The sequence below is a fragment of the Leptonotus elevatus genome, chromosome 17, assembly GCF_054856555.1.
Source record: "Leptonotus elevatus isolate MCC_2025b chromosome 17, RoL_Lele_1.0, whole genome shotgun sequence".
Classification (NCBI taxonomy): domain Eukaryota; kingdom Metazoa; phylum Chordata; class Actinopteri; order Syngnathiformes; family Syngnathidae; genus Leptonotus; species Leptonotus elevatus.
This window is the reverse complement of record NC_141255.1, coordinates 14,845,666-14,860,198: the sequence shown is the minus strand read 5'-3', so window position 1 is coordinate 14,860,198 and position 14,533 is coordinate 14,845,666. Positions and strand designations below refer to the sequence as shown.

At 39.1% G+C, this 14,533-nt stretch overlaps 1 protein-coding gene across 2 annotated transcripts in view; it reads left to right on the top strand.

Annotated features, from left to right (window-relative positions):
• The first annotated feature begins 14,280 nt into the window (after positions 1–14,280).
• The window catches only part of pax4 (paired box 4), a 4,673-nt gene continuing 4,420 nt past the window's right edge, over positions 14,281–14,533 (top strand). For both annotated transcript variants that reach the window (XM_086059700.1, XM_086059699.1), the window contains exons 1-2: positions 14,281–14,359; positions 14,428–14,533. The exon at positions 14,428–14,533 is cut by the window's right edge and continues 22 nt beyond it. In XM_086059700.1, the coding sequence (XP_085915826.1) occupies positions 14,326–14,359; positions 14,428–14,533 (140 nt within the window). In that variant the 5' untranslated portion in view covers positions 14,281–14,325. The remainder of the gene's footprint in view (positions 14,360–14,427) is intronic.

Genomic DNA, 14,533 nt, shown 5'->3' with positions numbered 1-14,533 from the left:
GCTTGCCTCATTTTCACAAAATATTATTTCTACCGGACCGAAAGCAGTTGAATTCCCCGCTGATGATCTTCTCCTCGGCCAGCTCGTCGTGGCCTCCAGGTTTTGCAAATTGTGAGATGCTTGGGAATAAATCACATTCATTCCAGATTCCGAGGGCACTGAATCCATCGTAACTGGACTGTTTTGCAAACCACAACAGTCCAGGTGAGAACAAGTGAGGTGATGGCGAGGGGGATCCATATTTCATTTGTTTTTCCAAACAAAACAGGAAGTACATAAAAGAAAAAAATACTTTTTCTCCCCTCAATATTTATTCCAAAAACGGCAAACAACTAGTTTTCCGATTTTGTGCACAAATGGAAAAAAAAAAACGGACAAAAAGGGCGATTTGGACGCTTCATCCGGTTTAGATATTGTCAGTTGACGCAAGTTATGTGACTCGGAAGAGTTTTTTTGTTTTGTTTTTTCTGACTCAGGGTCACGCACGCACTAAAAGAAAAAGGGGGTCTTCAAAGCACCACATACCATCCACCTGTTTTAAAAAAACATAAAAAATAAATAGTTACCACCCAGCCAACCACCTTCCCACCCCAGCCTTTATCCCGAGCTGTATAAATCTAATCTGTATGTATAGTATATAATCAGGGCCAGCCATTTTGGTGCCCTAAGCAAAAATGCTTTGTGGTGCCTGACCCAACCCCTGACAGAAATGAACAATAGCTTGAGTATTTGTCCGTTTTACGTTATTTTACAAAATAGCTTGTGAATATTAATGTTTCAAAAACTTTCACAAAAATAAGATAAATATTTGAGTATTTATAAAACACTAACAATGGCACCAAATATAACTAAATAATAAAAAGCCACTACTATTAACAAATAAACATCTGGAAATAAATAAGGAACTTTAAATACAAATGCAAGCACCGGTTGCTAGAGGCCGTACAGAGGCACATGTCTGCACTTCCGGGCTGCAAAATCAGTTTCTGGCTTGGAATTATGAATTGTTATTGAATTTGTAGACACGTTGAGATTAGTTCAATTGAAATAACCAAGAATACAAGTTGTACCTTTGTTTTAGCTTTGCTTTGTTTTGAAGTCTTGACCATAGTGTGGTCACTTATGTTTAGTATGCCCCCCATTGGCCAGGTATGGCTACTACATTTGTGTGAAGTTCCTGCTAAGGTCAAAAGTTAAAAGCAAGATGGCTGCCTTAGCTGCAGCAAATGCTGCAGATATGATGTTTTTCGTGAAACACCCAAACCCCTGCCCCAGTGTCACAATTATTTTATTCAAATACCATCATCGGTTTTCTGTTGCACACATATTTCACTTTTTCATTTAAAACTGACACAAGAGTGTCTTATTTTTTTAATGACGCTTTGCCATTTTGCTGAATGTAAATGAAATATATTTTTGTCCAGCAGATGTCACCACACTGATTCGTGGCGAATGCTTCAGAACACTGAACCATTGATTCACTGCTTCAGAAAGCTTCGGTTTCTCCATCACTACCAAACGCCAAAAATAAAATAAAGACAATCGCTTACCTCTTTGGGACGGCGGTGGCCGGCGAGGGCAGGATTGTCATCGTAGGAGCATCCAACAAAATAATTCTACATATGAAGGTGAAATGCTTCACTTTGCTGGCGTTAAACTGCTCTTTTGGACGTCCGCACAAGTTGATCCACGTTCACATTTATCCCTCTGAATTTTTGGCTTCAGGAAACAAATAATGAATACATCCTTCTTATGTGGACAGTTGTAGTGTCTGGAGTCGTTTTTGCAAGTTCCATAACAGCTCTTTACTCGGCATGTTTGGGTTTTTTTTCGGAGATAAACGAGAACAAAACAAGCACTACTACCATGACTTGTCAACGAGCAGGCTTCTTTTTGGCCTCTTTCCGGTTCAATCTGCTGAAGTCACGTGGCCGTGCGGTCTCAAAATAGCATTCATGCGGTAACCCCATTGGGTTGAGAATGGGGAAAGAGTTGGGCGTGGTCTGGCTTTGATTGACAGCAGCAACTCACGAAGAAAGCATTTTTAAGGAGGCGTGTACGAGACTGAGCCGGTGGGTGGTGGGGGCGACTACGTCATGCTGCACAAGTGACGTGATTTATAACTTATCTTGTAACGAGAGGACAAACAGCCAAATTGTGTTTATCTCAGTGTTTAACCTTAAGATGGCACCAAACACGGTTTTCAAGCTTTCAACAAACATGTACTAAAATGTCAAAATGATGACCAGGACATGTAGACAGCATTTGGAGACACCAGTTTTAGTTTATACAGCTTATCAGCAAAAAAAGAAAATAAAAAAAAGGCAAAGTTGAATTAGTGTCTTTAAAAAAAAATAAAAGTACACAAAAACATCATTAATGACACGCACCTTCCATAACAATATATATCTGTCCATCCACCCATGGACTCCGCGGAGCCTAAATTTGGAGCGACGTGCAGAATGGCCGCCATCTTGAACCGGGAGTCCAACCCCTTCCTCCCTTTGAGAAAGTATTTATTTTGCTGTAAATGCGGATATTTTTTATGTTTGGGAAGCAGATGTGCAAATGACGAATAAGAAGACAAACTGTGTCCCATTTTGTCTTCTCCAGGTATGTTTTATTTGATTGCCATTAGTATGTTTGCCGTTGCTTGTTGTGCGCTCCAACCAGTGCACTGTCTCACTTTAGCCAATGGGTGGCATTGTTTTCCCATTTATGGGTCCTTTTTCTGTGGCAGGTTGAAATAAAATGTAAAAATACTGTGTTTTATTGATTAACTCTGTATAAATGAATGTGTTTTCTATAACTTTCCCTTTTTTAAGAATGTTATTCATCTAGGAAGAGAAATGCATATAGACATTGCGACACTACTTGCAGAGGGAAGCAGATGATGAATAAGAAGACAAACTGTGTCCCATTTTGTCTTCTACGGAGCAAATACATTCTGGAAAACAATCAATGGAGCATCTTTATTGAACCCTACGCACACGTCTGTTACATTTACACCTAAATAAAAAGTTATGAGTACTTAATTGTGAGTTATTCATAAATTTTCAAATACTTGCATTGGAGCCATTAATTTTCCAATGCTTAAATTTGCAGGAGCGGGATTTCAAATGGAAAGCTGATGTGCCTGTTAATGCCACCGATCTGCAAATGTGTTCAATAACAAATGACAGGTGTTGTGAACAGCAAGGAGCTGCCTGTGGAGTACAGAGTGATGTACAGTACTTCTTCAGCACCTGCCATAAAAATGTATAGACACTAGGAGTGCTATAAGGGAAATGGACATTAACATATAACTATGGGCGTTTTATGCCACTGAAGGCTACTCACTAAGCAGGGTACTGCAGCATGCTTAATCCATGAATTCCACACAATTGAGGAAGGAGTAGGCTTTCTAGAAGCATAAATGCGTAATATGTAAATCAACTTTAATAAATTTAAAGGAAATTTAACATTGTTTTCCCCTCTTCTTCGTCACTCAATGTTCAGTCAACAGTTCTCATTTTATAGCAATGTACTGTCAAATTAAGTGAACAACACACACAGCAGGGTGTCTGTTCACGTAATTTGATGACGTATCTAGTACAGTATACGGTATTCTGACTGACTTTTTGAACAATTACACTACGTTGCATTCGTCATTCGGTGGCGCTGCGCTACAACTTAAGTGTTCAAATGGGGGTCACGTGTTTCCGGTGTTGACGAAAGCGCCAACAGTCGTCTTAATTAAAACAGCAAAACATAAAGCAGAGTTTCAATTAAAAACAAACAAAAATACAGCAAAATATACTCAAAAATATAAAGAATACTACTTAACGTTAGTTTGAGGTAAAATTATGGTTATATTTAGTGTTATAGTTGCGTTTAGGCTTAGAAACGATACGGTAAAAAGTGAAGACTGAATTGGAGGTCACGTGTTTCTGGTGGAGCTCCACTGCCCATGGTCTGCAGATTATTTTTCTTTTTAATTATTCATCATTTCAAATACAAACAATTAAGGCACATATTGTATACAATGTGCATTTCACAGTTGAAACAGCATCAAGAAATAAAAAGGCAATTAAAAAAGGATTGGGAAAAAAGTGTGGAACTTATTCCAAAAGAACATACGCGTCCATCAAAGGAAATAGTCTCTGGACATTTTTGTTTGTCATGAAATACAAGGATTTTTTTTTTGTACAGCTTAAGACACCCAGCTTAATGGTTGCAATGTAATGTGTTTGGATAATAACCAGCTCTGTACTGCGAACCAAAATTCTGAAACGTGTTCTCATTCAAAGAAAATATGTTCCACTCTTTTGATGTCATTCTCCCAAAATACACACGAGTTATTGTCCCAATTAAATCTTATATGTCAAAAGAAATTAGATGGATAAATGTCATCTAATATTTTAAAATTGACCTCTTTAGCTTTATAAGGAATTGGATAAGCAACGGTTCCTTTTCTTTTCTTTTTTTTGCATCTGCTTCACTTTTTATCTCCTAAAAAGTTTCTTAGGTAATTGTCTACTACCAAAAATGAATCCTTCCAAATAGAGTGACGTGAACACATTTCAGATACATTAGAAATACACCAATTGTGGAGTCATTGCTTTAAAGGTGGCTGGAATGGCTAAAATTATTCTATTGAACTCTCTAAAGAAGCATTGAAGGTTGTATTTAACACAAAAGTCCTTATGATTTAAAAAAAAATTACCCTGTTCATTACTAAGATAGGAAACACCCCAAATTCCTTTATCCATCCAGTTTCCTTAAAAACAATTACTTCCGATTGGCCAGAATATATCTGTTATCCCACAGGGGTGAATTGTGGGGTGTAAAATTGTGTTCATATATCAAGTTCCAGAAACGAAGAACTTGTTGGTGATAATCTGACAGCTTCACAGGCAATATACATACATCATAATCACAGCGCAATCACAGCGCAAAAGGAAGTTTTAGAAAGATGGCCTTGGGAATTGTACACCAAAAAGAGTATTTGTGCATATTAAATTAATTGAGCCATTTTAATTTTAAAGCACCATTCATAACTGAAAAATATATTGCATTAATTCCTCTTCAATACTCTTAACCATATAAGCTCTTCTAATATACTGACATTTGTTTTTCCAAATAAATTTAAAATTTATGGTATTTATGAGTTTAGCCATCTTGTCTTAAATTTCAAGAGAAAAGGCAGGATAAATAGCTCTTGTCCCTCTGTAGCCAAGAGTTTAGAATGGATTTACATGTATCTAAATTTTTTGCGCCCAAGTAAGTGATTTGAGTTTTAACGGCAATGTTACATATTCATGAAGGGCAAATAATTCACATTTATCAGTATTTAGTTTCAGGCCTGATTCGTTGGAGAATTGGTCAATGGAAAATAACATTTTGGGAATTTGCCTTTCATTCTATAAAAATAGTGTTGTGTCGTCCACAAATGGACTTATTGAAATACCAATACCACTATTTTTTATCCTAATCTCTAGAAGTTTTGCCACTAAAATAAATAGTAAGGGCGAGCTGTTACAACCCTGTCTAATACCCCTCGTGACTTGAAATCTTGTTCCAAAGCCACAGAACTATTAATGTCCTTGTATAACATACTAAACAGATTAATACATTTCAGAACCAAAATAGTTCAGAGTACTCAACATGAAGGGTTGCTCAACTGAGTCGAACACCTTTTAACTGATTCACTGCCATTGATGACTAGAGACGTCAACAATTCATGTGAACTATTTCTATTAGTTTAACATTTTTTTCATTTCATTTGTCATGAAAACCTATAATTATTTTATTGTGCATTTATAAGAGATATAAAATTATCATGTGTTTAATTACGATTAGACGGCCCTTATTTTTATTTATTTTTTTTAAATTAGGCCCGTCAGGCGATTACAATTTTTAATTGTAATTAATCGCATGACTTCACTAGTTAACTAACGATTAATCATACATTTTATATCTGTTCTAAATTCACATTGGGTTTTTTTCTAGGTTTTCATACTCTTGTTAGCAAAAGTGGAAACAAATGTTAAACTAATAGAAATAGTTTAAATGAATTTTTGGCGTCTATAGCCGTCAATGACAGTGAATGAGTTAAAAGTCAAGGAAGAGAATAAACCCGTCGTCTTTTATCTTTGTTGTGTTTAAGAATGAGTGGCAACAGACCTTGTTTCATACTTGGCATCAGTTCTTGTTTCTCCATGCATTCTTGTATATAGCCTTAAACAACAAACATCTGACAATCATTCCAGAAGAAATAGTAGAAGTTGGCTGTAAGCCCATCGGAGCCAGGGCTTTTGTTTAGGGGCAACCGCATCAAGTTCTTCCAATTTGAAATCTGAATCACAAATTTCTTTAAATATAACATCGATATTTGGTTGGAGAATTGCAATTTGGTCAAAGAAGTTGGTTGAGTCAGAAGACGAGTAAACAGATGAATAGAGTTGACTATAAAACGTCTAAACTTCCTTCTCAATACTTATGTTTACATTCTCTTCCACCAATTAACTCATTCACTGCCATTGACGCCTTTAGACGTCAAAAATGAATTTTGACAAATTAATTTAAAAAAAAATCCACTTTTGTTAATGGTTAAAGTATGAAAACCTAGGATTTTTTTTATTGCACATTCAGAACAGATATAAAATGTGTTAATAATCGTGAGTTAACTAGTAAAGTCATGCAATTAATTACAATTAAAAAATGTAATCACCTGACGCCCTTAATTTTTAATAATCTTTTTTTATTTATCGTGAGTTAACTAGTGAAGTCATGCGATTAATTACAATTAAAAAATTGAATCACATGACGCCCCTAATTTTTAATAATCTTTTCTTCTTAACTCTTTGACTGCCATAAACGTTATAAAACGTTTAGCATAAACCTAGGGAAGGGCGCCGAGGACGTTAAAAGACGTCCCCTATGTTTTTTTTTTTTTTTTTCAAAAACAGGTGCAGGAAAGCCTTGGGCAGCTGTGCTGAAAGTATCAGGCTGATCTGATTAGTCAAAGACTCGTTTTGGCCCCTAGAGGGCAGCGATGACTCTCTTTGCACAAGGTTGGATGGGCCGCCCACCGTGGGCGTCAGTAGAAGACGTGAGGCGGAGCTAGAGTGTTGAGGAGACAATGGCTGATCCAAGCCACAATGGCTTGACCAAGCAACCGGTTACAAGCAGCTCAGCTTGAGCATTTTTTTCAAAGACGGAAAGCATCAATCAATACTAAAAAGCGCATTGATGTCAACGATGATGATGACAACGAGCTCTACGCCAAAGTTGGAAGCTTTGGCGTGACTGTTATGAACACGTAGTAAGCCTCACGGCTAAGCGCGGCTAGCGCGGCTAGCGCTGCTAAGGCCGGAAAACGCGCACAATAGCCGGCCGGGTACTTCTACACAATCGGACATTCGATCGGGCGATGGAGAGTTGGCATCGACCAATGCAGATTGATGATGATGATGAAGATGAAGCTCTATGCCAACGTGACTGTTATGAACACGTAGTAAGCCCCACCGGCAAAGCGCGGCTAGCGCGGCTAGCGCTGCTAAGGCCGGAAAACGCGGAGCTGCACAAGCGGACATTCGATCGGACAATGAAGAGTACCCCGAGTCCAATGCATATTCATCGGAAGAGCGGGTACAGTCTGATCACGGAGAAGACACTGTTTCTGGACTACGATGCCACCATGAATGGAGTGGATAAAATGGATCAGAACATCTCCTACCAACCCGGTATAGCAACTGAAGGACACGGGGAAGCGAGACGTAACACCACCGTAACGTAACCGTAGCATGATCCTGATATTAGACTTGATGACACACTGCAGTATATACTTGCTATTCCCCGGAAAAAAACGGCCGGCAAGAAAGTGGCGCACGCGAAGAGGCAATCTTGTGCAAATGCTGTTGCGTCTCCTTGCACGCAGGAGAGTGTTACAAAAAGAAAAACTGTCGTTGAAACATCCACATATTTGTAAATAGCACCACAGTTGCACACATTTGTAAATAGTTTGCCAAATTGTTGTCAAATTGTTACACTGTTGAATGTAAATAAACGTATTTTGCTATCAAAAAACACTTTTTCATTCTTGGTGGTAGTGTTTTATAGAAGTAAAGCACTATTTAGGTGTTTGTGGCATCATTCATGGACAAAAAGAAGTGTCAAATTCACTAGAATGCATGAAATAATATCGTTTCACTAAAAGCTTGATTTCTCCGTATTTTGGTCCAACACAGGCGAAATTGGGTCAAACTAACCATTTTCTATTGTTGATTACTAAAGAACGGAATAAGGTAGAAACAAACTCTTTTTTTCTGATGAAAGATGAAAGTCCAATCTTTCATTTGGTAGTACGTGTGTTTCCATAGTCCAAACAGAACATTTTCTGTGGACCTTGAAAATCAGTCAAAATGCTTAAATCGGCTGGCACTGGCGGCATCCCTTTTCTGAAAACGTCTGGCAGTCAAAGAGTTAAAAAAAAAGCAAAAAAAAAAAAAAAAGATTATAAAAAATTGGGGTGTCAGGCGATTAAAATTTGTCATCGTAATAATCGCATAACTTCACTAGTTAACTCACGATTTTATATCTGTTCTAAATACCCCCCAAAAAATTCTAGGTTTTCATACTCTTGTTAACAAAAGTGGAAAAAAAATGATCAACTAATAGAAATAGTTCAAATGAATTTTTGACGTCTATAGCCGTCAATGGCAGTGAGTGAGTTAACAAGCTTGTTATATAGCCTTATATAATTGTCATCTTTTTTCCATCCTGCTAAAGTGAGTTGAGTTTTTTCTCCCTCCTCCATCCATTTTGCTTTTGACCTTATAGAAGCACCCTGCGCTCTCGTCAAAAAGATGTCATCAATTTTGGACTGCAGAAGCAATAATTTTTTCTTATCTTCATTAGTCAGATCACTTTTACTACATTGACTAATCTTCCCTTCTTTTTCCTCTGTTCATTTGTTTGCTCGTATTAATAGAGAATTCTCTAACATTGTATTTAACATATTCTTACTTATTACAAAGGCTACTTATGCTAACGTCATTTTCAATGTAATAATCGATATTAATTTTGAACAAAATTCTTAATAGTGTAAAGTTAAATTTCCAGTAACTTTTGTTTTGTTAGTCTTTTTTCTGTAAATCGAGTACAATGTAATGCGACACCTCTGTTACAATCACTGTCAGAGTGTATGTTTGCCAATAAAATATATGAACAGTGATCTACTAACCTCGTAAAAGACGATCGCTGCAAATCCGCAAATACTTTTGAGGGCTGCCTCTCGAGTCCGGCTGCTACCATCGACGTCTTTTATCTTCATCAGTTGTGTATGCGATAAAAAAGCTATACGTTTGGTTTTACCCAGTGGTGTCAAAGTCTACTCCGACACACCTGATTCAATGATCAGGATCGTTACCAGGCTCCTGCAGAGCTTGCTGATGAGCTTAAATACGATTCAGCTGTGTTGAACGTGGGAAACCTCAGTGGTACCGTCGTCAGCTGCACCTGGATCACGACAGGAAAAGGAAACGTCTTCAGGCCAGAGCCGTAGATAGATAGAGTTTGGACAACTCGGTTTCAGAGCTTTTCCGCTGTGATTGGTCAACTGTTGGTCACGTGACATATGGGACACCATGTTGCTACCCTGCTGCTGGGATTTGGTAGTGTTTTGCAATAGGTGTTTCCACTTTCATGTTCCAATCATGTCTTGTTGCTCAACATGGCGTTGCTCACAACCACCAGGCAGCGGTGTTATGATGCATCGGTTCACTGGAGGAAATTGTGGCAAGTAAAAGTCAAATGAGAGGACTGGAAAGCAAATAACACTTTATCGTTGTTGGCAGCACGGTGGATGACTAGTTTGCACGTCCGCCTCCCAGTGCAAAGGACATGAGATCGAGTCCGGGCTTGGGCCTTCCTGGGTGGAGTTTGCATGTTCTCCCTGTGCCTGTGGGAATTTTCTCCGGGTTCGTCCCACATTCCAAAGACATGCACGGCAGGTTAATTGAACACTCTAAACTGTCCTATAGATGTGATTGTGGGTGGTTGCTCATCTCTGTGTGCCCTGCGATTGGCTGGCAACCGGTTCAGGACGTACCGAAGCCAGCTGGGATAGGCTCCAGTGTCACCGTGGCCCTTGTGAGGAATAAGCAGTTAAGAAAATGGATGGATGTTGTAAAATAACACAATTTGAAGTAGGCGGGACTGCCTTCGACCTTTTACCAAGAGTCATAATTGAAAATAAAAAATATAATTGATGTAAATTATAAGCCTGTACAAAGTGAATGGACTTACAGTAAAATAAAACATCATCGATGGAAATGAGTTATTATGGATTTTGTGTTGTAAATCAAAGTTCTAAATATTGTACATGCACAATTAAAAGCCATTGATAAAAAAAAAAAACATTTGGTTGTCATTTACACTGAAATCACATTAAAAATTTAAATTTAGGACCATATATTCATTATGACCAATTACAGAGGAAAAATTGGCTTTATTATCAAGTATCTTGCTTGTTATATCAGGAGATAAAGCAAATACATGTCATCAGATCTCTTATTTGAACATATTGTGTGTTACGCATGAACACACTGATATATTTCCAGCATTCACAACGCTGAAAATCTAAATCCACGTACAGTAAAAATATGCCATATACGCGTAATAGCCTGTATCATACATACAATGTATTCCTTATATTATCGGCTTATCAAATACATTAAAGGTTAAAAGTAAAACAAGGGCATTATATAAAAGGAACTGTACACCTAGTTTGTGAAAGAAACGCTTGAGCGCACGTCCCGCCCTGTGGCCGAGGGTAGCAACATGGCGTCCGTGGCTGTGTCCGAATGTCCACACTTGTCCCCTAACCCTCCATTCACTACGTAGCCCTGCACTATATAGTGGCTTAATATGTAGGGCCCTTGGAGTTTTTCACTCTGGAGCCGGAGTCATATTCATGAAATTACTGCATAGCTTGCCGCTACGATTTGTTCCATGCTAGCAAACATAACATCATCACAGCGTTTCAATATCGAACAGACTATGTCATAATAAGTCAGTTAGCATGATAAACAAGTTTTACCTTTGCATTACGAGGTATATTGTGTGAGCGTTGAGCATCTCGTCCAAGAGACTCAGCCGGCGACAAGCTTTTAAATCAGCCCCGGTGTAAGGAGAAGAGACGGCATTGACTACATAATGATATAGGTCGTGCGCTGTGAATTCCGGCAAAGTCGGCGATTTGATTAACTTGTTAAAAACAGCTGGCAACAGAAGGTAAACGGCTGTCTTCAAACTAGCGCGCTCTACGAGTTCCGACTAAATGTGTTCGGTTGAAGTAATAGATTGCATGGATTTATGGGCAATAATAACTTTGAATTTGTAAAATAACAGTCGCTAAGTCACCAAGTCGCTCCGGGTCACGTCCACTTCCATTCAACAACCATTTCCTTCCGCCGTCCGTCATAGGGCAGTCACGTGATCACGTGACGTCGGTGCAAATGGTCACTATACGGCTCGGCTTCAGGCGCTAACGCTGCTGCCCGCTTCTGGTGTGTATGAGAAATAATGTCTTCAGTGACAACTTCCGAGAATGTTAAATTGTGAGAAAAAAAATAATATTACGGAGCTATTCCAAAAAGAAAAGAAAACTATACGATCTAGGAAGCCATGAATTTCCTGAGTAGGCCTATGTCGAAATTGGCTTGGAGTGAATCAGTAGAAATATGTTCAAGTAGATGAAGGACAAAAAAAGCTGTCGGAATAGGCAGTATAAACGAATATAGGAATGACATTGCTGAGACAGCCAAAACAACATGTTTGTTCACCAATTATCATTCATTATCGTAGCATCTTCAAAGAGGAGGAAAAATATGTCATTTCTTATACTTTTGATTGATCAATCCTTTGGGGGAAAAAAATAACACCCACAGGTAGTACTGACCAATACTACCTTTTCTTTCTTTTTTTCTAATGAAATTGACTAAATTGTGACTTATGAGGTTTCGGCCCGACGCCTTCAGCCTTCACACAATTAATCATGGAAGAACTTAAAAGCACTATGAGCTCTGATAAGGACTTTTAGTGCAACCTGTAAAACAATCATTTCTAATATGTTAATTGTTCTGTTAGGACAATTTTCATGTGACACATTCTGATATGACACAATTCAAAGACCTTCCGAAAAGGAACAACATGGCAAACAAGAGCAATAAATGCCATTTTTTGAACATTTACAGATCTAGAACTGCACGTTTTGGCCACTTCAGAGTAGAATAGTCTCACAAAGCAAGCATATAGCATTTCTTGGAAATACAGTAAATTACCTTTTCCCCCCACACAACATTAAATCTCAAAACAGATTGATATGAACACAATACATGACTGACAGCGTGTTTATATTGGATAAATATGTTGATTTTGACGTTAAAAAAATGATGCCGGAACAGGGAGCGTGCTCTCCATTTACGCACAGAAGGTGCAGGCGCGCATCGGCGTGCTTTTCCTCGCCTTTACGCGGACGATTTGGACTCATTTCTCGTCGCTTCTGTGGCAGAATCCACACGGATTTACGTGTAAAACATCCCAAACAAGCACGCTGCATGCGTCATTCGAACGTCTTCCATTTTGAGGGCAAAGTGGAGCCTCCCCCCCAAAGTCGAGTAACCAGAGCCTGGTTGAAGTTTTACGCACGTGTGAGGCGCGGCTTTCCTAATCAACCAGCAGCGCGTTGGTGGGATTTTTAACGCGTGCATACGCCACGCAATAAAAGTTAATAAATCAATGACAGCGTGTAATCAAAGAAATGGCCGATCTGGCTGGTGGCGCGCTGGTTGGCAAGGAGATCCAAACTGGCTCGAATCCATTCCACGCACACAATCACACGGAGGGAGTGTGTACGCGCGCGCGTGTGTGTGTGTGTCCACTCACAGGTGGTTAATGTGTAATTTGCGCCATATGGCTCTTTTCTTTTTTCTTTTTTATTCATCACGCACTTCCACCTGTGTGGACCCAACTAATGATATTCAATTAGTCACCAAACAAGGCCTCTCAAAGTCTCGTCACCACGCGTGTTTTCTTTTCTCCCCCCACACACTCGGCGGCGCGCACGCATGGACTAATATTTGCTCGTCAAATATTTCCCTTCGGGACGTTTACAGCACATTTTATCTGGCGGGCAACACGAGGAACATCTGTGAGGTGATTTTAGGCCCCCCACGAGCGAGGTGCCCAGCTCGCGCGTTGGCCCTCCTCGGCTTGGTCCCGATTTGTTGACGTTCGCTGGGAATATGTAATAAAGGCACTCCAGGACGGAAAGCACTTTACCATATGGCACTCGTCCTTGGGGCGCATTTCCAAATGTTTGCTTTATGGAAATCCTCGTCCTGCTGCTGCTGCTTGCTTCTTTTTCATCTTCACACACTTGGACGCGGCATGTGAGAAAAGGATGCGAGGGTCATGTGACCAACCACCCCCGCAAGGACTTTAAGAGTTGACGACGTTGAAACCTTGGAATAATTAATTTTTACCCCTTCTACATGTGTCATGTATGGAGCAAAATTCATTTTTCCAATGGACGTGAAGGCGCCATTTGCGCATTCAACTCAAGCCTTCTTTCACATATAGTGCAGAATACAACACGTAGTCAAGGTTTTTAAAGAGGCACAAATGGAATGTATGTTGAAATTATTTTAATTGCACAATTGGACATATTCATACAATATATTCTTAAGTCATTTTTGTCAGTAAAAATAATTTTTTGGTCAAATTAAACCGAGGCATAGCTTGAAACCTAACAAGGAAAAAAAACTTAATTTTTGCTTCTTAAGTGCACTGAAATATGGGCTTATTGTGCTCAACAAAAGTTTTTTTTATCCCATTATTCTTCATTTGCATGTTGTCCAAAATACACATAGAAGCATAAAGCAGCCATTTTTTGTGCATTTTCTGTCATATTAACTCATCGGCCCAAATTGGAAAAAAATGACATTTGGAGTGGAAAATTTGCATTTTTGGCTTATTCTGAAAAGCACTCACTGCACTTGTCATGTTGAATACAAATAGATTTAAATATAGCTGTCATGTTTCTTCCACTTCAAATCCTTCTTGAGTGACATGAAAAGACAAGATGAAAGTTGACATTTGTACTTTTTTTTTTTGAACCCCACTCGCAATCATCTAATTTAATATGGAGGCTTCCCATCCAGATTGAAACAGCCAATATTGACATTTCGGGTGCTCTCACGTCATGCACGTGCACGGCGAGCTATAAATGAGTTGAGGAGACGTCACGAGCGCCACAAGTCAGCTGCGCCTCCAGCCAGGATGTGCGGGACGCATTTTGAGCAAGCAAATCAAGGTCCACTGCATTTTTGACAACGCGATTTTTCAAGGAAGTTGATGTTTGTTTGTTTTATTAAACAACAGGTGGAAGCGTCAATCAACTGGGCGGGATGTTCCTCAACGGCAGACCTCTCCCGGACTCCAAGAGGAGGAAAATGGTGGCGTTAGCCTCGGAGGGGGTGCGACCAAG